The sequence below is a fragment of the Mus musculus genome, chromosome 4 (assembly GCF_000001635.26).
Source record: "Mus musculus strain C57BL/6J chromosome 4, GRCm38.p6 C57BL/6J".
In the NCBI taxonomy this organism is placed as follows: Eukaryota; Metazoa; Chordata; class Mammalia; order Rodentia; family Muridae; genus Mus; species Mus musculus.
Window position 1 is genome coordinate 6,726,708 of NC_000070.6, and position 26,232 is coordinate 6,752,939.

At 39.9% G+C, this 26,232-nt stretch overlaps 1 protein-coding gene across 4 annotated transcripts in view; it reads right to left on the reverse strand.

The window, feature by feature from the left end:
- Positions 1–26,232, reverse strand: part of Tox (thymocyte selection-associated high mobility group box) — a 305,205-nt gene that overhangs the window by 40,355 nt on the left and 238,618 nt on the right. For all 4 annotated transcript variants that reach the window (NM_001377078.1, NM_001377079.1, NM_145711.5 and 1 more), the window contains one exon: positions 14,579–14,860. In NM_001377078.1, coding sequence (NP_001364007.1) covers positions 14,579–14,860 — 282 coding nt within the window. The remainder of the gene's footprint in view (positions 1–14,578; positions 14,861–26,232) is intronic.

Below are 26,232 nucleotides of genomic sequence, written 5' to 3' on the forward strand. Positions count from 1 at the left end.
GGGATGAGTCCTCTTACTAGGTATCCAATGCAGAGTGGGCAGCCCTAAAACTCAGTCGGTTATATATGTTTGTGTGTGTGCGGGCGCACTCACACACACATGCATGCGCGCACACACACACACACGTGTGCACACACATGTCAGTATGTAATAATAATCAAAGAACAAGCAGCTATAAGCTTGAGAGTTGAGGGCATATAAGAGGGTTTCAAGGAAGAAGGGTGGCAGGAAGGGGCTGGAGGGAGAAAGGAGGGGGGGGTATTTTTTTTTCTTGTTTTTGTTTTTGTTTTGTTTTGTTTTGTTTTGTTTTTTGCTGCAAACTGCAAGAGGATTTTTATTCAAGAGCGCTCTAGGGCCCACGGTCATACACCACGCAGGGGTAGAGGACCGTGGCACTGAGTAGCTGCATAAGGGGATATTTAAAGGAAGAAACCACAACTCAAGGAGGTGGGAAGGGTGTTGTTGGAAAAATACCAAAAATACCAGTTAAGAGTCACAAGGAAGTACAAAGTCACAAGTGTCACAAGGAATACCTGGTAATTGTTAACTCTCAAGACAATTTTTAAGAGCCCCTAACAATAGCACATTTGCATTGCAGGTTCCGGTAATGGTCAGGGTGACTTTCTTTGAATGAATACTCCTTGAACCCAGGAAGTGGGTGGGTGGAGGAATGTCGCTATCTGTTTTATGATTCAGTGCTGTATTTCTATTTCAATTAAAACAATATTAGTGAAAATAATATTAAGGGTAGAGTAGTCAAAGGAGACAAGCATTCAGCTCTGGGTGACCAGATGATAGGACCGGAAGCACAACCACTCAGCAAGTAATGTTGTAGTATACTCTTAGGTGAGGCAGAAGGCAGAAGGATTGGGAGGAGTAGAGACAGGGGAAACTATGGTTGGGATGTAATGTAGGTAAAGAATACAAAGTAAAGAACAACAACAACAAAACTAAGTCAGAGTTTCTCTGGGTAACAGCCCTGGCTGTCCTGAACCTCACTGGTAGACCAGGCTGGTCTGGAACTCACATAGATCCACCTCCGTCTGCCTCCTGAGTGTTGGGACTAAAGGTGTTCACCATCACTCCTAGCCAAGCATAAACATTTCTTCAAAAGAAAAAAAAAGAAGGGAAAGGTGATGATGTGAAAATTAACATATGCTAAATGAAGAGTCTATCTGGAATTTATTTCTACTTATTATTAATGATATTGGTATAAATGGGGATAAGCTTATGGTGATAAAAGAAGATGTAGAGATGTTGACTTTAAATTTATTACATTTTTAAAAATGAAAGTCTACACAGCAGGTACATTTACTTGAGGGATTGTTTATATAATAATAATTAAGATTCTGACTTGTACTTTATGAACACTAGTAATGCGTATAATTATTTCAATAAGCACAGGTTCATTATTAAAGTTGCAGTTCGTGATACTTAGAATAAGTGTCAAGGTGACGAGTTAAAGAATTTGCTGTAAACATCCTTATTAAAAACAAAACAGAACAAGCAAAAACTAAGAAAAAAAAACAGAAATTGGTGGCTATAGTTAAAATCAAGTGGTGGATGTGTTAGTTATCTTGGCTATAGTAATAATTTCATAACGTACATATTACATCAAATCGTTATGTTATATATAATTTTATTGGTCGATCAAGGCTTAATAAAGCTGAAAGTAAAAGAGGGTGATTGTGGCATTTAGGAGCATATTTCATCAATGATGGCAATACTTAGAAATGGACTAAAGCACAGAAAAGTAAGTGCTCATTCATAGAGAACACTACATATATCCATTTTAAAATTAATTAAAATAGTAATGACTGGATAAATTGAAATAATTAGGACTGTCAATTTTGTCTATCTTTTTCAAAGAAAATCAAATGTCAAGAGACAAATCTATCATGTAACACAAATTTTTAATTAAAGGATATCCCCCAAAATTATTTAAATAATTTCTTTCCTCCACTGTTCAATATTGAGCCTGAACCACAAGGACTCAGGCTTGTTTCATTTTTAAGTTGGTTTTGTAATAAATATCCTCTTTCTCTTATAACAATACTCTACTCTCTGGGGTGACTGAATAAGAAGAATCTGTAACAAAAAAAAACTATTCTGATGTTGATTGAAATATAGATTATCATTTGAAGCAATGCAGAGCACGCTCCAGAAAATCATAAGCTGTCCCATACAAGCAACCTTTAGCTGTCTGGAGGTTTTTTAGACCTTCCTGGCTTGGTTTGTAGGGTTGGGCAGGGTGCATTTTGTCTTACTATCAGAGTTGTGTTTAACTGAAGGAAGTGTTTCATGATCTCTGTCTCCATATTCTGAAGGCAGAGGAGACATAATATGTGTGCCATAGTGTATTCCTCTGGATCTTTGGGGATGCATCTGACATTCCTGAGAAAGAGCAAGCTGTGAAGCTGGCTCTCACTCCTCTTCAGGCCGGATTATTCATAGTAGTAGTTCACCTTGCTTTTCCTCTGGTTGAACTAAGAACACATCCATCCACTTTCAGTCACCAACATGTTAAGTCTTCCATTTAGAGATGTACTCAAGTCACTATTGCTCAGAACTGTCTGCTGTGCATGGAAACTGACTGACATCTGAGAGCACCAATTTCAAAAATACCCATCCACTAGTCAGTACTAAAGATTCACTGTCCTTATTTCAATAATTAACCTATGTCATCAAAGCTCTCTTGGGTTGTAATCATCTCAAGACCCATAAAATTGCCTACATGTAACTCAACTGTGCTTTGAGATAATGCCCTATTTTTCACTAGAGATATACATGAAGGTGGAAAGATATATGAATGAAATATCTTCACTTTTATAAAAATAAACTGCAATTTAGAGAGCATGGTTTATTAGGTTGCTCAGTGCTTTTGTATAAAAGATTATTTCCTGGATATGATGCTTTTTCTTCTTATGGTGTAAGAAAATAAAATGAAAGTTCACTCATGTTGCTTGATGTCTTCTGTATTCTAGTTCTTGGGTGGTGCTTCGTAAAGATATCTGCCTAAGGATCGATCTCTGATGGGTGGCTTGTATTTTCCACTGCTTTTCATATATGAGAAACATGCAGAAGAGAGCTATCCTTTTAGAGTCTGTGTGATGTGCCGGGCTGTGTAAGGCCTGCTTCCCAGTGGTCCTTTGTTCCTCCTGAGAGAAGCACATGTCCCTATCCCCATGCAAAGCTTTCTGGGAAAGGAGCATTGCTTCAATTTGGTCCATTTACTGCCAGTAATGGATTGCATTTTGCAAAGTACCTGACTCTTCTGACCGCAAAGTATTTAGAATGAACATAAAAGAATGATAAACACAATTGAGGTGAAAAAAATTAGCTAAATGGATTTACAATATGTCCCTGGGTATTGCCTGACTTTATACATTTATGTATGAAAGCTTGTGATTTCATACCTTAACTTTCTAAGAAATTGTGGTTCTATAATCTGGGTACCACTATCTCACAGAATATTTTAGAATGTTAATTATATTCTCTATCCTGTCCAAAGGGTGGCTCCTACCTTCATATAGCTATAGATCACCTATATAAAGCTGGTACAATTGAGAGTTGAAAGACTTTAAATTGAATATTAGTTGATTAAAGATAAATCTAAGCAGCCATTGATGACTGGTGGCTCTGTTTTATTGGATGGTAGAGAAGGGTTCAATGGACACTACTCTAGAGTATTTATTAACTTACTAGGGTTCTGTAACTAGAGAGTAAAATTTAATTCCAGTGTGTTCCATTTAGAACAGAGAAGAAACCCTATTATGTACAAAATAAACTTCCAAAGAAGCCAGGTACATTGAAAATCAGAAGTCTTATGAGTCTTGATGCCCCCCTTTCTGTTATGTGGTGTCTTTCAGTGGTTCACCATACATTTCTGCTCTTCTAGTCTACGGCAGTCGGCAAAGGTTCATCATTACAAGGCAACAATTTGAAATACATTTAAAGAGTATATGAAATCCATAGTAGCTAACAAAATGACTGAACTAAAGTAATAAATGCATCCCTGATTACCTACAGTGATTTCAGACTTAAAGCACTAATGAATAAATACACTAAAATACATATATTTTACTCATAAATATTATACAAAAGCTTTCTCAGGTTGCATATTCTTCCTTTAACTTAGGTGCATTTGTCATAATTCTACAATATCTTCAGGCTTCTGGCAATTCATCTCCTGCCATGTATTATTTCTTAGTTATAATGGTGCATTTAACAAACTTATCAAAGAAAATAATAATCTTTTAATTTAAAAGAAGCATGTTCTCAGAATGTTGCTTGGAGAATACTTCCTAGAGTACAAACATTTAGCATTATCAGGGAAAGAGAGCCAGGAGTGGCGCTTAGTGTTGGAGTTCTTGCCTAGTATGCAGAAAGCTCAAGGTTTAATTCTTAGCATTACACACATCACACACACACACACACACACACACGTGAGCACACACATGATTATTAAGGAAAGAGAATCATTGATATTGAAGCATCTCCTGAGAAGTTAGAAATGTCTATAAGCATATTTAAAATAAACTGCCACGGCCCCAAAGCCTTTAATGGAGCCAGGAGAGCTTTTAATGCATACTATCTAGCAGTAATCGCTGCAGTTTAAAATAGATTTTAATCAAGCACCATCTGCATAATAGGCTGAACAAACGCATAGAACTCCACTTATAACTCTTATCATACAAAGTAAACACCGTAAAGCCTTCACCGCAGAAACAGCCACACCACAGCCAGTGTGGGATGTCCCGATTCCAAAACTGAAAATCCTGCTGCTTACATCCATTTTCTTTTCCTCCTAACAGGGGCTCTCTAATCCCCTTATGAGAATAAATTCAAATAACCATGGAAAGTGAGCATCTAGTTCCTGCAAAATCAGCAAGCCTGTAGCACTTCTTTCATTTTACAGTTGGGTTTGTTATCTTCATTAAGAATACCACCATGTTCAATAACTCAACACATCAACTACAGGAAAACACGTAGAAAGGCCTTTTGTTTTCAAATGATTCACAACCGTGGGGCACTGTAGCAGTACCAGCTTATAAAGCAAATTCATTTTAAGGACCTTTGATTCAAACATAAAGTAAAAAATGTAACCATGCATAGTTTTTAGATAAGTTTAGCAGAGACACCTGGGGGCCTTATGTGAAATATAAACTTTGGGCTACTGTCCAGAAAAAGCGTTGTAAAGTGAGGTATGGTTGGCTACAATTACACATACCTCCTAGCCTTTAGTGACAGTCTCTGGGGTCACTGGATCCTGGCTCAATCTGTCTGAGTAGAGCAATATGCTTACTGCTTATTCCTCTGCACTGGGGCTGTGCCTTATAAAGAACACGAGCTGTGAAGGTAAGGGCCTGGGAGGTAGAAACCAGGTGGCTAGGCCAAGCTTCGTGCTATTTTTATTCCATGAATTATCAAACGTGCTCAGTCATCTAGAATATGTTTAAGAACATATGCTCTTTGAAAATACTACATTTTAGCATAATTTGTTTGAATTGATTTTTAGAAACAATCATTTGACAGACTGGATTTTATCATCTTCCTGGTACTAGTTTGTTAGAATTACCATTAACGTGTGTGCATGTGTTTGTGTGTGTGTGTGTGTGTGTGTGTGTGTGTGTGTGTATGTGTAGATATGGCAATGGGTCTAATACCATTTAGCATATGTTAGAGGAGAAGGTCAGAAGACTGTCACCTAGAATTCCACCAATTTCTCTTTCCTGCCCTTCCCACCACAGTAAGTGACCTTGGGTATCATAAAGTATGTGGAAAGTAGTCACTTGAACAGTGCAGCTTCACTGAGGTTGTCGTCCATGGTGGAATGCGATCTTTGGGAAGGTCTCTCTTTGGGGGTCTTCCAGGCTTTTGTAAGTAATCCTTTACTCATTCTCCTTAAGTAAACCCAGTTAGCTCACTTGTTCATTGGATTTTGATGGACTCTTATTTGGGTCTCTTAGTATCCTATCTGTAGTGAATAGATGTGTAATGTAAAGTTGACACAATAATAGATAGATATAAAAATAAGCAAAGAACATTTAGTAATTTAATTGGCATGAGTCTAAGAACATGGCAATATCATACATATTAAATCATGTAAATTTTTGATGAGTAATTGAACAATAAAACATGCCAATATGGAAAATATCTAATTTCAAACCCTAACTTTAACTATTGTGACCCGTTTCTTGATAAAAGTGATGTGACTTTTTTTCTAGCACTGTTTAGTTTTACTTAATGAATATAGAAGATTGTCTAGGATTTTATTGTAGCCTGTGAAGCTCTTGATTGAAAAAACACTGCTAAAGACTAACTACTCTGAATGAGGCTCACTCTAGTTCATGGATAAAGCACATGGAGGAGACTCACCAAGTCCCCACCTTTCTGACTCTACCTGGTATTTGAGAGCACAAGCTCTAAGGAATCAGCAACTTAGTAAGAATGGCTTAAAGCAAAAGGTCTAAGAAAGGAGAGAAGCAGGAAGAGTACTAAGTCAGTGTTCAGTCAAGCTTTGCCTGGACAAAGAGTCCAGGCCACAGAAGATAAATCTGAGGGCCCACACAAGCAGGATGCTTATAGCAAGGGTCTGTAAAAGATTGTATAAAAGAATGAGAATCGTCCATCTCAAGGCTGGGGTAAGATAATTCTCCCTGCAGGTGCTCTCCCACACCTCAAGGAAGAATGCTCTGAAAACTTGCCTCTACAAAGGGAGAAGAAAAATAACAGGATAATCTCTAAACAGCAGCCAGCATTTGCAAGGGGTGAAACCATTTGGGTGGTTGGGAAAGGTCTGAACACAGCAAGCTAAGTGTGGTTCTGTATTGTAAAGGCCTAAGAGATCGGCCAAAACTCTCTCCTGAAGACTGTGTTTTCAAACCACGTCTAAAACAATTTTCACTAAGTTGGGATATAAACTCATATTCCAAAAGCATAAACCAAAATAAAGCAAGATATTAAAACGAGAAGTAGATCACAGACTTCGTGAGTAAGAATTAGGCAAGGAAGTGTGTGCTGGCTGAATGAGAATGCTCCTCACAGGCTCGTATTTAAGTGCTCAGTTCCTAGCTAGTAGAACTGTTTGGGAAGGACTAAGATGACCTTTTTGGAGGAGTATCCCTGGGGTCAGACTTTCAGATTTCAAAAGCTCAAGCAATTCCTAATTAGTTCTCTCTCTCTCTCTCTCTCTCTCTCTCTCTCTCTCTCTCTCTCTCTAGCAGTGGGCTGTGCACAGACAGCCTGGTCTCTATTCGAGCATAGGTCTTGAACCCCGGAGTCCAGGTGGGCAGAGATTTCCACCTGCATGGGACAGGCTGGAGTTTGGCAATGCCTCCTAGGCACCTGGCTCCTGTCATGTAGCTATAGCTCCCTGCAGAGAGGTGTGTGATGATTAAGTCACTCGGACAATGTCCCAAACTTCTGGCATTCTGGCTAGAATCCACCCCCATGGTTACCTAACTATAGCCAGGTACGCTCCTCCCCACAGTTACCTGATAGCCCAACCCACTATAAAAAAGGGGCTGCTTGGCCCCTCCTTACTCTCTTTAAGCTCTCATCTTTCTTACTCTCCTCTCTAGCTCTCTTTCTTTCACTCCCTTCCCTCCTCTCTCCATGTGGCCATGGCCGGCCTCTCTCCCTTTTTCTACCTTTTCTCTTTCTCCCTGCCTTTCTACAATAAAGCTCTAAAACCATAGACTGACTCTGCTCATCAAGGCCTGCCATGCTGGAATGATGGGATAGGCTTTCTCCTAACCTCCCACTAAAAGGCCTTCCTACGCTCCAATGGAACCAAGGACTCTCGCCTGCTTGGGAAACACCCAGCGCCCTCTCCCTCTGCCCTCCCCTCCCTTTGGCCCTGGGGGCTAACTGACCCGACCCTAGGGCCCCCACTCTGTTCTCAGCTCCTCCACAGTATCCAGCCTGGAATGCCTGAGACTGAGAACTTGGTACCTAGAACTGTCCCTTGTCCACTCTCCAGCGAGCTGGGATTCCATGGCTTCACATAGCCAGAAACTCACCTGGGGCCTCATGGAAAGCATGCGGCAGTCCTTCCGTGTCTGCCTGCCCCAGAGCACAGGAACTCTGGCTGGGATGCAGGTTTTCTCCCACTCCCTTTACTCCCCTCCCACTGCCCCTCCCCACTTTTCTCTCTGCCTCCTACTTGCAGATAAGTAGGTAAATCTTCCAGCTACTGCTCTAGCCATGCCTGTCTTCCTGTCATATTCCCTACCATGATGGTTCTGGATTCTAAACTCTGGAACTATAAGCTCCCACTAAACTCTTTTTTTATTTTATTTTATTTTTTATAAATGGCCTTAATCATGGTGTTTTTGTCTCAGCAACTGAAAGGTAACTAAGACAGAGGATTTAAATATATGAGAAAAATATTATGTAACTAAGAAAATGTTTAGATTTGAGAAAATACTGCTAGAAATGTACTTGAAAATACAGTCACTAAGGATCATTTAAATTTCAGATTAGATATAGGTGAAAAAAATAATTACCAACTAAGATACAAAGATAGACAATTTAATAAGAATCAGTATAGCTGGTTAAAAAAAAAAGTTGCACAAAAGCATGTTGGGCAGAGGAGGGATCTGTGGAGGATGAGAAGAGAAGTCTAGCACAAATCATGGTAGAACTGCAGAATGAGAAGGGAGCAAGGGGCAATACCTGAAAAAAGAAAGTGGTTGAAATATTCCAGAAATGAAGTACAGAGATAATTAAAGTCAGGTAACTATGACGAAGCCCATACACATCACCATGAAGCTGAAGAACACTAATGGCAAGAGATTTTCAAACCAGTCAGAGGGAAGAGACAGGTTACTCTCAAAGAAAGGCGGACGTAGTGGATCTCAAAAGCAACAACAGAACCCAGGGCTCAAAAGAGTAAGACGACAGCCTAAAACGCTGAAAGGTAAGGACCTTCAGTCTAGAAATATATGCAGAGGGATGGTCTTTAAGGTAAGCCTGTTCCCAGCAGGCCCACTCCAAAAGAACACTTTAAGATTAAGACAAAAGTGATGCTAAATGAAGATGATATGTATAAATAAAATTGGAGGAAAAAGAGGTGCAGGAAACAATAATGAATTTTACTAGGTTAAAGAATTAAAAATTAAAAGGATCACTAGCAAAACTAGAAGTGTTTAAATCAGGAGAAAGAGATTTAGACTTAGTAGTAATCTAAAGAGTAAAGTAAAACTATCAATTAATTTATACCTTTCATGCATAAAACCCATGCAATAAACTAGACTAAATCCCGGGGTAGAAAGAGAAGTTTGGCATACAACCCCACAGCCATGAGCTCCTGGCCCTTGTTAGCTGCTGGGGAATGAAGAATCATCTTTCTCCATGAGTGAAGCTACTGTCAAGTCAACTGCAATCCAGCGGAAGACAACACATTCAAGAATATTTTGAGACCACAAATTATTCTTGAGGATATGGAAGGGACAGTGGCTTTGGTGTGACTTGATGAATGAAGGTCACGAAAACATGTTAGAGGAAACTCAAAATTCTCAAAGAACTAATAAAGATAAAAGTAAGAAAACAAACTTCAGTGTTCCTAGTCTTAAACTCAGAGATGGTGGGATGAAAAAAAAACAAATAAAAATCTTAAAGAAGGTATAACTAATCATATAAAATACCTGTGGGGCAAATAGGAAGAAATACAATGAGAAGGAGAGAGAGAGATGGGCCCGGCTGTTTGTGTGAATGATGTAACTGTTCCATTTCGGAGTAAAAAATCACTTACCCATGTGTCCTTTATGAGACACATGTAAACATAAGGATGTTTTCAATGGAAAAATGAAAGCGAAAGCAAGCAAAATTCAACTCCATATCTACGGTGATTCATAGCCTATAATTTAATTAAAGGAACAGCTAACTATATTCCAAATACACTTGTAACGCCAGGTACTGTGAGGGTTTTGAAGTGTTTGTTAAATTACAGGAGCTGAATTCTAGATGTGGAGCCGCAAGCTGCCTGACTTGTTTTTTTTTTTTTTTCTTGCCTCTTCTCTGCAGGTCTCATTTGTGACTTGAAGTTGTCATCAGAGCTCCAGAGCAATGAAGGCCATGGGTGGTGCTTGTAAGATGATAATTAATCCTACCGCTGTATTTACTTGTGTATTTTCTGTCAAAACAGAGCTATTCCATTTAATTGTTCAATTAGATAATCTGGAATCAATATGTAATTGCTTAAAGACAGCATGGCGTGTTAAGAGGGATGCTTTGAAAGCTGCTTTCACCGGGCTGGAACTCCGTATTCCTGTGTGGTTCACTCCTTATAAATGATTTCAGTGATCTTTTGACTTAATGCTGGTTCATATTTAACTAGAGTTGTTGCAATACAACAGTCCACAGAAATCCTACACACACACAAAGGAGAAAATACTGTATAATTCTTAAGTATCATAAAAAATACTTAGTTTCAGCAGAGGATTTTTCTAGCCGTTTAACACACGTAAGAGGAATATAGCACACATAAACATTAGAGGAATTCTGAAGCCACGGTCAGCAACGGCATTCCAAAGTAGAATAGGGGATGGATTTTCTTGAGATGGAAAATATAGCTGAACAGAACCTCTGGAATGTTTGTGTAAAAGAAAAAAGTCATTAAAAAAAGCAAAACAAAACAAAACAGTTATCTCCTGTTTGAAAGAACTGCAGGGGCAAAAATGGAGAAGAGCCCGAGGAAAAGGAGCTCCAGTGACAGGTCCAAAGTGGGATCCAGCTCAGGGGGAGGCCCCAAGGCCTGGCACTAATACTGATGCTATGGTGTGCTTACAAATGGGCCTAGCATGACTGCCCTCCCAAAGGCCCAACGAGCAGTGGACTGAGTCAGATGCAGAGAGTTACACTCAACCAATGGACAGAAGGCAGGCACCCCTGTGGTTGAATTAGGGAAAAGCTGGAAGAAGCCAAGGAGGAGGGCAGCCCTATAGGAAGATCAGCAGTCTCAAATAACCTGGACTCCCTAGATCTCTCAGACACTGAGGCAGCATATACCAGCTAATATGAGGCCCCCAACACATATACAGCAGAGGACTGCCAGGTCTAGACTTGGTCAGAGAGAGAGAGAGAGAGAGAGAGACTTGGGGCCCCAGGGAGTGGGGAGGTCTGCTGGGGTGGGGTTGGGGGTGGGGATGGGGTGGGGATGGGGTGGGGACACCCTCTTGGAGACAGGGGTGGGGGGAGGCAGGAGGTGTCGGATGTGGAACACTCTGGTGGACTGGGAGTGGGATAAAGTCTGGACTGTAAAAAAAGTTTAAAGAATAAATTAAAAACAGAAGAAAAAACTCCAAGGATATTGTTGAGAGATCCATCTTTTTACCCCCACACACCCAACACTCAAGAGTTTGCTGCTACAGAATATGAACTCTTCCACACAGGCTTACGGCCACTGGCAGAGGCTTAAGCAAAATTTTTGGAATCTGAGTATTGAGTGATGGACTGGAAACTCGGTGGTAAAATTTCACATCAGCTTGGAGGTTTATCATACACAAGTTCATGCCTTGGGACAGTTATGAGCTGTGTTCCTAAGGGGTTAACAATAAATGGCAAAATGAGAGTTCTAAGAATTTCAGGCTCTTATCCACTCTGCCACTTGTGTAAGGTGAAGAGTGTGTGCAATGTTACTGTAGTTAAGACATATCCTGTATAAAATTTATTTTAGAAGACACCACAAATTTTGCATTAATTTTTTGAAATGCCAGGAAGGATTACTGATAAAGATTATTGTGATGCACAAGTTGAACATTAATTCAACACACACACACACACACACACACACACACACACACACACATATGTGTGTGTATATATATATATGTATATATATATATGTATATATATATATATGTATATATATATATATATGAATATAATACAACACATATAATTTCTGCCTAGGTTATTGCCTAGAAACCATGAATCTCTGGCAACAATCATATGGTTGATGTCCATATTTGGGTCTAAACAATCACTGGCTGTTAGGTACTATTATAAAAATCCATATTTCCTCAGGAAAATGTCTTTGTCATCTAAATATTCAGCTGATGTCCAGGTTTTCACTAAAGCAGTGCTTGCATTATTATTAATTAGTCTTCTAGTAGTTCCTCTTTCTGAGAATGGATAGGCCCTCACTTACCCCAGGACTGACAGTGAGGGTGAGGAGAATTTAATGTGTTTGCAGACACACTGACACTCACAGTTGGGATTTATTTTATTTTGTTTGGGAAGTTGGCAACACAAGGAAATGACTGCTGGGACAGGAGAAGTTTGCACTCACAGATCCCCAGAGCAGGAGCCACAGCTCAGTACATGGTCGCCTGTGGAGGGACCTAACTCAATGAAGGACAGAAAGGACCAAGACAACACAGGACACAGAGGATGTGTTGGCAGTTTTGTGTGCAGGAATGGGCAGTGTAGACATGTTGTGAGCAGGGAAATTGGCCGGTCAGCACAGTGTCAGTAGACTCTGGTCTTTATGGGTGGGTCTCAGTTGGCTATACCCAACCCTGGGGAGGAGTCTAGTCCCCTGCCCTGCCCACCCCAAATACCAGGGTATCCAGAGTACAGAAATAAGGAAATACTGTCAATGCTATCAATAAATCGAATTAATCTATGAATTACAATTCACCTGAAATTCTAACAGTCTGTAACTGTATATTTACAGTCACATAGATGACAGCCCCATAGATCTGATACTATAGTTCAGATCTCATTGCAAATCCTTTAACAGAATGTTGGCAGTTTAACTTCTGCCAAACAAAACTCTATTTTTTATTAGATATTTTCTTCATTTACATTTCAAATGCTATCCCTATACCCTCCCCCCACCATGCTACCCAACCCAACCACTCCAGCTTCCTGGCCTTGGCATTCCCCTGTACTGGGGCATATAATCTTCACAAGACCAAGGGCCTCTCCTCCCAATCATGGCCGACTAGGCCATCTTCTGCTATATATGCAGCTAGACACACAAGCTCTGGGGGTACTGGTTAGTTCATATTATTCTTCCTCCTATAGGGTTGCAGACCCCTTTAACTCCTTGGGTACTTTCTCTAGCAAACAAAACTCTTATGAAGGTGACAAGAAACAGAGTGGTTGACACATCTGACTATTTATTAGGAAGATTTTAAAAGAAATAAAAGAGGGGTCTTGAAAGATGGCTCAGCAGTTAGGAGCTTGAAGTGATCATGCAGAACACCTGAGTTTGATTTCCAGCATCTCTATCGGGCAGTCACAAAAGCCTCCCAGGAACCAGAGTATTGTCCACCCACTGCCTATACATATCACAAATAAAATAAGTCTTTCAGAAAGAATGAGAATAGAAAGACAGTGTTCATGTCCTGGTGGGCATGTTTACAGTAGGAAGACACACATCCTTCGCCCCAGGATAAACCTGGGTGGCACTTCATTGGTAGCTAGGGAGGGGAAGGAGGGAAAAGTTTAGTGTTTTCAAGCAAAAGCCTACAGGGTTTTGGTTTGGACATTTCTTTTTCTTTCTTTTCTTATCTTTTAAAAAAGTATCATACTTTAGAGTAACGACTCCCTTAAACAACTTTAAAGAAAATTAAAGGAAATTTCAGCTAATTTTCATGTCCAATGGCATTTAAAAAGCAATTTCCCACTCAAATGACTTAAAGAAAGGCATCTGGTGGCCGACCCATAGGGAAGTACAAAATACTTGCACCCAGGCCTCTCTTCTACATAGTTGTCTTATGCCCTGCCTGTCACTAGTACAGGACAAGTGGGTGAGGTGATCCCAGGATGTCATCTAACTACAACATTACAGCTTGCATTCTGACCCATCCTCACTCCCTACTCACACACCATAGGGCTTCACTGCCTCAAAGTTCACTGGGGTGAAGCTATAACTCAGTTTTGTACAGGGCTTTCCCAGAGTGGGTTTGACCTCCAGCATTCCACACCTGGCGTGGTGCTATAAACTTCTAATCCCAGTACTCAGGAGGTGGAAACAGGGCCATCAGAAGTTCAAGGTCAAGCTGGGCAGTGGTGGCACATGCCTATCATCCAAGCACTTGGAAGGCAGAGGCAGGTGGATTTCTGAGTTTGAGGCCAGCCTGGTGTACAGGTTGAGTTCCAGGTCAGCCAGGGAAACCCTATCTTGAAAAAACAAAAAACAAAAAGAGAAGTTGTTCAAGGTCCTCCTCAGTTACATAGCACCTCAGGCATCCGAGGCTAGCCCATGCTACATGAGATCCTTGCAAGGAAAAAAAAATGTCCCTACAGAGATACATGTTTTTAGAAGGGAGTAAGATAGGCTCAGTAGCAGAAATGAAGTGGGACAGAGTTTAACTAGCATCACTCAATTTGTGAACCATATACATTTTAAGAGTTAAAACAATCTTTGTGTTATATGTATACACACACACACACACATACATACACACACACACGGAAAGGACAAATAAAGAACTTAAAAGTATAAGGTAAGCAGGTGGTTGCTTCATTAACCAAGCATACGCTTCCCACCAGTATTTCTCATAGGGAAGACACACACACGCCCCCCTCACATGGCAATGCAGGTGGCAAGCACAGGTCATACCTTGGAGGCATCCTCACACTCATCCTCATGCACTGAGCTGGATGGGGAAGGGGTTGCAGACTTGCTCCCGGGTGGAGAAGGGGAGTTGTGGGCCACATTGGTTCCTCCCATGTTCAAGCCCAACTGTGCGCTCAGCTGCGACTGGTTGATGGTGGTCAGCTGGCCGGGCTGCATCATGCTTGCCTGCTGTCTGATGTCTGTAGGCTGGCCTCTCGGCCTCATGGCTGCCATCTGAGGATGGGAGCTGTACTGAGCTCCTTCTGCGTTCCCAATCTCTTGCATCTAAAATAAATGAACGAATAGACACATTTTCAGAAACATGCTTCTTGAGAGGTTCTTTTATTTTTTTTTTTATTTTTATTTTTAGGTTTTGACTTTTTGACAAAGGTTCTCAGTATGCCAGCTCAGGTTACCATGGGATTCATGATTCTGCTGCTTCAGCCTCTGTAGTTAGAGGTGAACACTATTGGGACCAGCTTAGAAAAGTTTCTTTAACTTGTAGGTGGTAGAATGTGCTTCTAAGCAGAATATACACGAATATTCTCTGTATTATGATAAATCTAACATGTAGATTACTTTAAAGAATATAAAAAATAGAGCTTGAAAATTGCTCAGCTGTACTGCTGTCTGGCATGGAAACGTCCTGGGTTTTAATCTCATTATCACAATCATCCAACCCAAACCAGATTTTCATAATTGGGTCAACATAGCATTTCATCACTCAAGACCAGGTCCCTATAGTTTTATTTTTGTTCTGATAAATAGACATCTTACTGGCTTACATTTACACCTTGTAACACTGTATTTATTTATGTGATAAAGATGTCAACATGCTGGTTCTTGTCAGAATGAGATCCAAATTACAAAGTCATTTGTGATTTTAGTATCACAGCCTCCCACTAAGCCCTGTGTCTTCATTCTAATCATTTAAGGAAGGTTTTAGAAGACAAGAAGAGAATGAGCGTTCTCAGTTTATATTTTTTGAGAGTTTCATACGTGATTAAATTGTACTTATATCACTTCTATCCCTCACCCCACATCCCCCATTTCATATTTATAATGTACGCACACATGCAAGAGCATGCACGCGTGCTTGCATACACACAAATGTATGTTTAAAAACCTTGACAGTCCTTTTGCTGTCGTTTTTATGTGTTCGGGGCTGACCAGTGGGGATCAGAGAACTTGTCCCTTGAGAGAACCAATCATCCTTGCCTCAGAAGCCATTGACTACCACTGTAGCTCTTCATTTAAGGTTGGTGTTTTGTGAGTTTCCTCCAATTTTTTGGGCATGTCAACTGCTGTGACTATCATTCATGTCTTGCTTAGGCAATCACATTGAGATTTCAGGGTTGCAGTTCCATGCCATGTGTATAAGACACTCTCTCCCCGCAGGTGCTCTGGTTCAGTTAATCCTTTATTGAATAACCAGAATTATCTCCTACCCACCTTCCTCAGAATGCTTATGGACAGGTATGTACCAATTGATTAATTGACTATTGCAGTGACTTGACTGTGCAGACAGATTTGAAAGTAAGGCTCTAAAACTGCCAAGTCTCAGTATTAATCCACTATGCTATCAGAGTGACTGCTTTTCGGCCTTAACAAGACTCCCTCTTGTAATTCAAGCAATGAATTTTGTCTCTGTAGGATTAAAATGAAACACGCTGGGAGATGAAGCACTTAACGTTATCTGGAGGTCAAATGCATTGTGTAAGGGGAGTACGGTGGATTTCACTTAACATTTCTCTAGCAGTTCAAACCTAACACATTGGTGAATGGTCCTGGTATGTATGTATTGGTGTGGCTTGTTTAGTTCCCTGTGAGAAAGATTGTTTAAAAAGTGCTCAAGATGAGAGAACAAGAGTGAAGAATATGGACAAAGATGAAGTGAAGGACTTGCTAGTTAAAAATACACATGAATTGAAAACTCTAATTAATGCTAGCTGCTGTTGCATAGCAAAAAAAAAAAAAAATTCCACATAGACTGAGATGCTCAGAATTTTTTTTTTTCAGGTCATAATAACATTTCAGTCGGGTAATTTCTAAGCTTTTTTTTTTTTTTTTTTTATGGCAGCAACATTATTTTTACCAGTGTGCACAGGCCATTTCACAACACTAACTAGTCCAGCTGAGTGTAGACTGAGGCTGTGCAGGTCTGGAGCCTGTGTTCTTGCTTCCGTACAGGCCTTGCGTTGGGCTATTCACCCTCTGGCTGTTCCCCAGCTCGGCCTTGAGTCGCTGCACCTTATGTTCTTGGTGAAGCTTAGGTTCCACAAGTTTTCTAACTTCCTGGTCTGAACCAGCATCTATTTTTCAAAAACACAAACTGTTTTGCTCCAGGCCTTTAAAGGCAAATCTCCTACTTCTGCAAGCCACTCCGCCCTGAAACAGTCGCGGGAGAGACAGCTCTCATGGACATCCTGCCGTTTTCAGAGGGTACCGAGAAAACCAGAATTGACTTTTAAAAGAAGAGGGAACATAAGCTATTTTTTTGAAGGGCTTACTCCCAAGTGTATTGAACTCCTATGCCTCATAGCATTTCCCACAGCTTTAGTTATGAGTACGGAAAAGTGGCCACCTGTGAATGAGTACTGTCCTATGGCACAGCCTCTTTTAGTCCCGCCTCATGTAAATCGCTCAGGGGCAAATTCAGCCTTGGTGATGCAGGGAACATGTTCCATAGCTCTGTGAATTAAGAGTACTTGCCAGATGAGTCAGACTTTAACTAAATCATCTTTCTAACAATGCGGAACAACTTGATACCTTGATTTCTTCTTCCCATACACCTCTGGTTCCAAAGCATGCGCTACGGGTGACATGTTTTGAGCCCATTTTATCTCATCTGTGCAGAAATCTGGTAGTTTTAGCCTGGTGCTTCAGGACTATCAGGTCTAAATTGACTTTCACACAGAGGCTCCAGATTCGTGGAGTTCCTTACTGAGGGATAATCTCCCTCCTGAAGCACCAATTTCTTTTACTGTTTTGCAAAATATCCAGTTTTTCTTATGCTAATTTGTGTTATTCTAAGTCTGTATTCTTGTTGCTACCTTAAAGAGGAAGTAGCCTTCAGCTACCACGGTGGAGCCAAGGATCATGTAGGTAAGGACTCACCATGCCACCAGTGGCAGCAGGCTAGGCAGGCAGACATTTTTGACACTGCACCAGGCAAGCATAAGCAAGAGACCATCATCAACTCTTCAGGAGCCACGTGCTCATATACAATGAAATCCTAGCACCACCCTGGCAGTCCTGATTAGGAGAAGAACACAAATGTGGTGTTGCTTTCATGGGAACCATTTAAGTTTTAATTACTATTAATATGGGGGAGGGGAGAGTTAAGGTAGATGATGTCTAATTATAAAACATAATAATTAGTGACCTCATACAAGCCAGCAAAGGCCTTTGTTACCAGTCTCCTCCTGCGGTGCACTGGTTGGTTGGTACTCCTTGATGTCAGATACAAAATTTAAACCAGCCAGATAGTTTTCTGTTTTCCCCATATTTTAAATTTATAATAAACAAGTGTGTAAAGTCACACTTATTAGTGACGATTTTTTTCTGTGTTCTTTCCTTGTTCCTGACGGTAAAAATATTGGATAGTGGTTAGAGCTGGAGGAGATGGCAGGGCTATTTGGCAGGGCTCTGAGGTGGCTGGAAGAACAATGAGTAGAGGGGCTTCGGTCTCTGAGTCTCTGATTAACATGGTTATTAAGGACACCATCTCTGCTGATTTGTCACCCCGAGGCTATCTTTTATATGCTGCTAAAGGTAATTTTGATTGATACAACCTAATTGGTTATAGACTATGTTTTTCACCACTGTGAAGAATCCATCATCATATTTTTGTGAACTGGAATGTAGAGGTGTTTTGGTCAGGTAGAGTCTGCCGGCTCCATACAGGGTAATGCATACCCTAATCATCTGGGGATTTTATTTGCTAAGCCCCAGCACTCAAATGCATTAGAAGTCATGTCTAATGTGTTTATTTCTCACTTTTAAAAAGATTAGTAAACTCTATGCTATCTTATGTAAAAGTACTGTACGTCATTGGTATTTTCACTACCCATTTATTTCCTCATTTGGGAATTACATTTCATCTGAGAATGGTCTGGATTTCTTTCTTATGCAAACTGGATTGTATTGTTTCTTTGAATTTTACTAGTTGTTATTGTACAATAGTATTTTCATACTTATGGGAGTAAAAATGCCAATTAAAATAAAGGAGGAAGATTATGATGATGAAGGGGAATTTCATACGCACCCCTTCAAAGCCTTTTTCCAATTAATGAAAACCCAAAGTTCCATCAGGATTGATTATGCGAGCAGGGTAGACACTGTCCATTTATTCTGCCTATGCCCTGCTCTGGGATGGACCTTCTGACTCGCATGGCATCCCTTCTACAACAGAAGAGTTCCAGGTTTAAGATAGGCGGACTCACTAGGTACAACATTTGACACACCTTTCAGCATGTGTGAGACCTTTGGTTTTCTTTGGAAATGGAAAGAAAACCCAGGCCCATGTTGCCTACCAAAATAATTGTCAAACATTATTTTGGTGTGATTGGGACACCTCTGCCTCCAGAAAGTACTTGTGATAGTATTAGCTGCACAGTGACAAATGATGTTAAAATTGCACTCTAGAATAATACAGAACATGGGAGGTTTGATGTTGGTGTTCAAAGCTCTGTGTATATATCATAATTCTCATGCCTGCTGTTTTCTTTGAACATCAGCATCCTTCCCAGTCCATTGTGGGAGCCTGGAAAGCTATCGTTATCCCTGCCTCTAGCAGACAATCTATATTGGAACAGTTGTACACATAAAACTCTAACGAGAGCCCGTCTCTCCCTGCTCAGATCCAGCTGTTTAAGTGAGCAGCAGTTGGTGAACAGAGCTCTGGAGCAGGGCGAGCCCAAAGGCCTCTCTGCTAAGATGGTTTACCAGCTGCTGCATTCTGTGGTCTATGCAGGCAACTCCTGGATTTGTGCCAGATCCAACTGGAGCAAGGGAACATGAAGAATCTTGGAAGCTCTGGTGCTCACCCCTGTCTGTCAACGTTTGACACCTTTCGCTGTGGAGTGCTTTCCCCAGGGACATGAAGAGACCCTACTGGCACTGGCTGTGACAAGTGCTTGCTCTCATCCCCTTTGATGAATGTACGTCATCAAACACAAACCATTCTCAGCATCTAAGGAAAGCTTCAGAGTCTTGTTCTGGGTTGTCCATGCAGTCCTGCATCATTAATTAGGGCTGGAAGGCCAAGCAGTTTTAGTTTTTGTCTAAGGAATGATACACTGTAAGAGTCTATGAGAAGAATGTAAATATTGGTATTATTTAAACTACAATTTGATTATATATTTTGACGAGGATTCAATTAATATGTAAATGCATGTATCAGAACAAATGTGTGGGTGAATTTAATAATTAAATTTTACTTATTATTCTCATAAGTACATTTCTATGAGAGAGCTTAATTTGTCTTGTTGTCTAAACAAGTTAAATAAATTATCCTAATGTGATGTCCTTGCATATTCTATTTATTATTTGGACATGCATAATTTATACAAATATCAACATTTTGCTATTAGGTATTTGTTATTAAACACTGATATTGTCAAAAAGAGAAAACAATACCTAAATACTACACAAGTTGTATTTTTAAAGAAGAAGAAAAAATAAGTTATAAAGGGAGGGTAGAACATTTAGATGAAAACATTTTCATCAATAGAAGTTTAAAGTTTAAATTAACTTGATTTCAACACAAAACTTCCAAAACCAAGTTTACTTTTGAATTTAGTATTTTGAATTCTTGCTTTTCTTTCAAAAGACAGTAGGAACTCTACTAGTTTTCAGAGCTCTTTCCAGTACCCTAATGTGAGATATTTGTAGTTAGGACTAGTATATATTGTGAGGAACACAATTCGCCTCTGAGACACTACTCTCTCTAGAACCACCACACTGGGGGACAGCTAAACCTGTGCTCAAGAAACACAGGTCCATGCTGATATGAGCCTCCCCTACTGCTCACCCTCTGCTCCTTCAGGCCAAGGGCAGACTCATTCATGAAATGGACTCATTACTCAAGAGACTTTGTAAGTAAGAGACAAACATTGCTGAGGAGTATTACAAGAAAAATTGAAATACTTTGCTTTCATCTTTTAAAAATCTTCTCCCACAAGATGACTCAAATAGCAGACCCTAAAGGGTACAAACAATTTGTAGACCTGACTACCTGCAGTGTCCCCACTGGGCCCTGGCTCTTCTCTTTGACTTCTGTTCCTCTCACAATCAAACACAGAAAGAAGAATCTTTGTTACCCCCACAAATATGTCCAGATTTCTTGCACAAAAAAGGCAATCTGTTAATGTTTGCAACTGACATGTCTTCTCAGGCTTAGATTTTGCATGTTTTATGCTTAGCTCATGCAGCCATTTTGAAGGTGACAGAGCCTTTAGGAAGTAGGGCCTAACTGCTGAGGTATCTTGGTGAGGAGAAGCCTTTGCTAGCTTTGCAATGCACATGTCCATGCCTGTGTGTTCTCTCTGTATCCCACCTGCCACCATCTGAATAAGTCTCCAATGCATGCCCAGGCACTGCGACCTGTTCCATGCTTTCCTACCAGGACATGCTATAATTTCTGAAACTGTGAGCCAAACAAACCGTCCCTCCTAAAGCTGTGGTGACAGCTGTCTTGTTACAGAGAAAAGTAATTAACACACACAGCCTTTCTACTTTTGACTTCTCCTCCTCTTCCTCCTCCTCTTCTTCCTCCTCTGCAGGTAAATTGTTTGCTTTCATCAAATCAGTCTGCCTCTGTTTCCCATGAACTATCGTAGTTCTTAATTACTCGACCTTCATTTCCACCTTTGAAAACAGAGGGATTTTCACATTCTCACTATGCCTACTGTGTGGCAGGCATTGGTCTTGTTTCCTGGTGAACTGAAAGTGGCCATCTTGCCTGAAACGTTTTCTGTATGCAGCTCAATTTGCAGTCTGGGAAACACAAAGCAACATATAAGTGTCATTGGTGCCATGGTGATGAGTCTCAAGAAGAAACAAGGAGAGAAGAAAACAGTATTTGCCTTTAAGTAACTCACTGTGAGGATTAACTAAGATAGAAGAGTGCTTTCTCAAGGCTGAACTTAGTTTCACATTTGTGGTTTGTGCAGAAGTCTTTTGCTGCTCTCTTTGACAAGTTCTAGTTCAGGCAGAACTGTTGATGTGACGAGTCGATGCAGTCAAGGGCTGCATCTGTGGGGACTGTCCCTAGAACAGATTGAGCAGCTTATGGCCACAGAGCACAGGGGGCCACTGTGAGATAGTAAATAGAGTTTATAACTTGGTTTTAATGGCCCGATGAGAAGGCTAGATGGGTACCTGCCTGACAGAAGGGTTAACAAAAGTGTAATGTATGTAAAGGCATTATGACTCACATTCCATCCTTCTCATCCACAGATCTTGGCCATATACCCTTTCCTGTGCAACATCACTATGGACAGGTAGTTAGGGTGTGTGCCTTTTTACCATCTAGTTATCAACTGTTTTGGACTTGGGTTGAGAAAACCCATTTCTGAATGCTTTGTGCGAATAATAATTGTCTCCCAATGTGATTTTTAAACTATTGACAATATTGTCAGGCTTGATGAAGTTTCAGTAGGCTTTAGGGCTCTTCTTCTTTAGCACAAATTAGGGAAATATGAAGATTACATGTTGATGCCAACATAAGTTCAGTTCATTACAGGACATAATGACTTACGGGTGAAATGCTCTATATTGTTTAAAGAATTTTAGGGACCATGAGATCTACCCTGTTTCCCAAGAATTGAGAATTACTAGTTTCTACAAGGTTATATCACTCTGACAATAAGAATGTATAGATCTGCTGTTGGTACTCCTGTGACTAGTCATGAAGGTGTTCCTTTGTCTACCTCAGGCCTTTTGCATGTGTATTACAAAGTGTAGACAGTGCTTTGCTCTAAAAAAGTGTCACCCATTATCAAGTGTATCCCACAATGCTCATGTCTGTTCACATCTCCTTAACTTTAATGTGCATAGAGACAGTAGAGAATAATGGCATCTTTTTTTTTTCAGGATACTTTCGAGGACTGTGAGCACTACAACATGAAGAACAACTTGGAACTGCAAGTGATGAGGAATTGGGAAATCCTCTGAGACTCTGCTCTGAGAGTGGTGGCTTACTGCTCAGAACTGCCTCTGCCTGTTCATGGCAGCCTGCATCAGCCAAAACAGCACTCCACACTATATTTAGATCCTATTAACTTGTGTTCTCATCTTTTCCACTGGGATGTTGATGGGATGCTGGTAGAAATGGAGATATGAGTGGCATGTTGACCTCTTCACAGCGGTTCAGAACGGGGACACTGGAGTTCATCTGGAGGCTCTTAAATCACTGGAAGCTCACAGCACCCAGCTCAAAAGCACATCCCGGCAAGCAGAATTACCTCTCTGCTTGCATAAAAGAGCTTCTTGGACTTTTTTTTTTTTAATGTTTCCAGCTTATTAAAATTTTGAAGAAAAGTGCTGCTTTAAATTAGCCTTTTATTATGGAACCCATCCAATAATCCTTCTAATAATATATTATAAAACATTAAAATAGCATGAAACCCAGATAGAAAAAGGCTAGAAATCCTGTCCTGTCGAGCATAGTATTAATAACTTGGGGAAAAAAATCAGTCTGAGAAAATTATAATTCGTTTGGTTCCTTTAAAGTGACTGACTCTGTAAGTGACCTTAAGCTCCTTTAAAACAATTATGATTCAAATATTTGTCTGGCAAAATTGTATAGCCTGTTAGATGGATGTAGTTATGCACAGTCTCTCTATTTCTTGGTATAACTGACTTAGTCAATCTCAACACACTTCATTCATTTATGCTATTACACACTTTGAGTCATATAAAGTCAAGGTCTAAAAACTAATCATAAAAAATACTGACTGCTATTCATACTAACATAATAACCCTTTCTTTAAAACAACTACCAATAAATTTCATTATAAGAAGTTATTAAAAGGGTTAAAAACCTATTAAATGTCAAAAAATTTGCTTGACTCAAACTTCTAATAAAGAAAGAGAATAGGCTTTCTTTCTAAATTATTTAAATCTTTACTGACTGTGCAGTGAACCATGAAATTAGAAAAGTGTTATTAGAAATGTTCACTGGTTTTTATAAAAGTTGGAGCACAGAATGTATCAAGCCATAGTCTTTAACAAGACTAGTTGGAGCAGCAAGTTCCTAATCCTGAATATAAGGCTTCTTCTGATAGAAAGGTCATAATTAAAACCATTCTGTAAAACGGTGATAATAAAATTAGGACTTCAGAAGCTCACATGCTCATTTTGAATATGGGAGATACATGCTTTAATTTTAATTTGGACAAATAACCTCTATTTAATCAATGATTAGGTTTTAATAGTGGCTAATTTTAAACTAGTGTTAGCTTGATTTAACCATCATTTATAGGTTTATCACTTACCAAGTTCACACTGAAATTAGAGACATGATCTAAAGAGTTAAAAATCATAATGATATTAATCTTGAATGTCAGGTTAAAAAATAAAATGGTAGAAGTTATTCTCTTTTTTCTTTTCTGTCTTTCCTTTCTTTCTTTTTTCTCTTTCCTTTCTTTCCTTTCTTTCTTTTCTCTCTTTCCTTCCTTTCTTTTCTCTTTCCTTCCTTTCTTTTCTCTCTTTCCTTCCTTCCTTCCTTCCTTCCTTCCTTCCTTCCTTCCTTCCTTCCTTCCTTCCTTCCTTTCTTCCTTCCTTCCTTCCTTCCTTCCTTCCTTCCTTCCATTTTCATTGGGATAGGTTTTACTATGTAGCCATGGCTAGCATGTGACTTGCTACATAGATTAGCCTGGCCTCTAACGCACAGAGATTCACCTGTCTCTGCTTCTAGAGTGCTGGGATTAAATGTGTGCACCATGATGTCTGGCCCTGATAGCAATTATTAGTATAACAAACATAGATTTTCATGATCCCTAACAAACAGTGTTTAGCACATATAATTGAAATTGTTGTGGATTCAAAAACCAGTTTCCTATCCACTATAAGTCTCCTTATTGGCTCAATCCTGGCCTTAAGTAGTTGTGGTTCTCAGGTCTTGTATAAATAATACAGAATACCTACAGATACTCATTACACACCAATCAGAGTGTTTAACGTTGAGGGGCACAACACTATTGAACCCTGGAACAACCAGAGAGACTACCCCCATCATCTGTGGTACAGTACCATGAAAATCCAAAGATGCAAAGAGGCAGTTCTGAAGCCCTGTAGTCGGTGAGGTTAATCACAACCTCCAAGCTTGACCATCACCATTACATCTAAACTAATCACCTTGTGTATGAGCTCATATTGACATGTTCTTATAACAAGAGATGTTCAGAGGGCTTGCCAATGAAGATACAGCTGGAACACAGAGCTACTGAATTGAAGGCATTCATTCCTTGTATAGGAAATTTGATGTAGGGTTCTTTTTCTAAACACTCTGCCTGGTACTGAAAGGGACCCTGGAAAAATAAAGGTAGATAAGAAGTATCCTGTGTTCAAGGCTCTCCCAGGCAGCCAAACATATACATGGTGGTGGTGGTGGGTTACTGTTCTGATCAAAAGTACAATAGAACTGCAGAGACCACTACTCCAACAGGGAAACTGCACTGAAGTAAGACCCCAGCAAGCATCCTCTAGAATGAAGAACTCTGTTTAATGAGGGAGGACATGTAAGAATGGAAGGGGTAGAATTTCACCTATACATGTGATGATTGCATTTTCAGAGCAGCAATGCTTGTTGATAAAAATGTGAGCTATGTTGTGTAAGTGAAGGAAGAGATCCAGTTTGAAAAGTTTGATATATGAGGAAACCAGTTTTAAAACGTGCCTCAGAGCTGTCTGGTAGGGAATTGCATGTCATAGTCAAGGGTCACACCTCCAAAGTCCTTGGATACCTCCCTCATCTGGTAATAGTTGATGCTAATTTAGCAGAAAGATCTTTACGAGCTCTTAAATTGAGGTTCAAAGATAAAAAATAACTTGTTTTTTTTCTGAATCCTAAACAACAAAACAACAATAACAAACAACTACCACCTTAAAACAGTTGTGGGCAAAGCAATTTCAATTACGTGTACCCTGGACCTATTCAAGACACGTACAAATTATGTTTTTATAGATCATTTGATTCAAACATTTCAATAAAAATGTTTTTATTTTAAATTTATTTTAAGTGTACGGATGTTTTACCTGAATACATGTCTGTGCATCACATGCCTGCCTAGTGCCCACGGAGGCCAAAAGGAGGCATCAAATTCCTTTGGACTGGAGTTTTAAAGAATTGCAAATGGCTGTGTGGGTGCTGAGAACTGAACTTAGGCCTTTGGGAAGAAGGCCAGTGCTCCTAATCATGGAACCATTTCTCTAGCTCTCACCCCTTTTCATTTTTGTTTCCATTGTGACTCAGGCCATCCTGTAGCTAGTCAGTAGAGTATATTATCAAAGTAAAATTCAAGCAAGGCACTATGCAGAAGAAAAACAGAGTGTTCCAGTCTTGATGTGGCTTCCTCTTATGTCTCCTAGAGTCATTAAGAGAAGCTATTGGACACTCTGGGACACATAAGAAAGTTTGAACCAAATCTCTC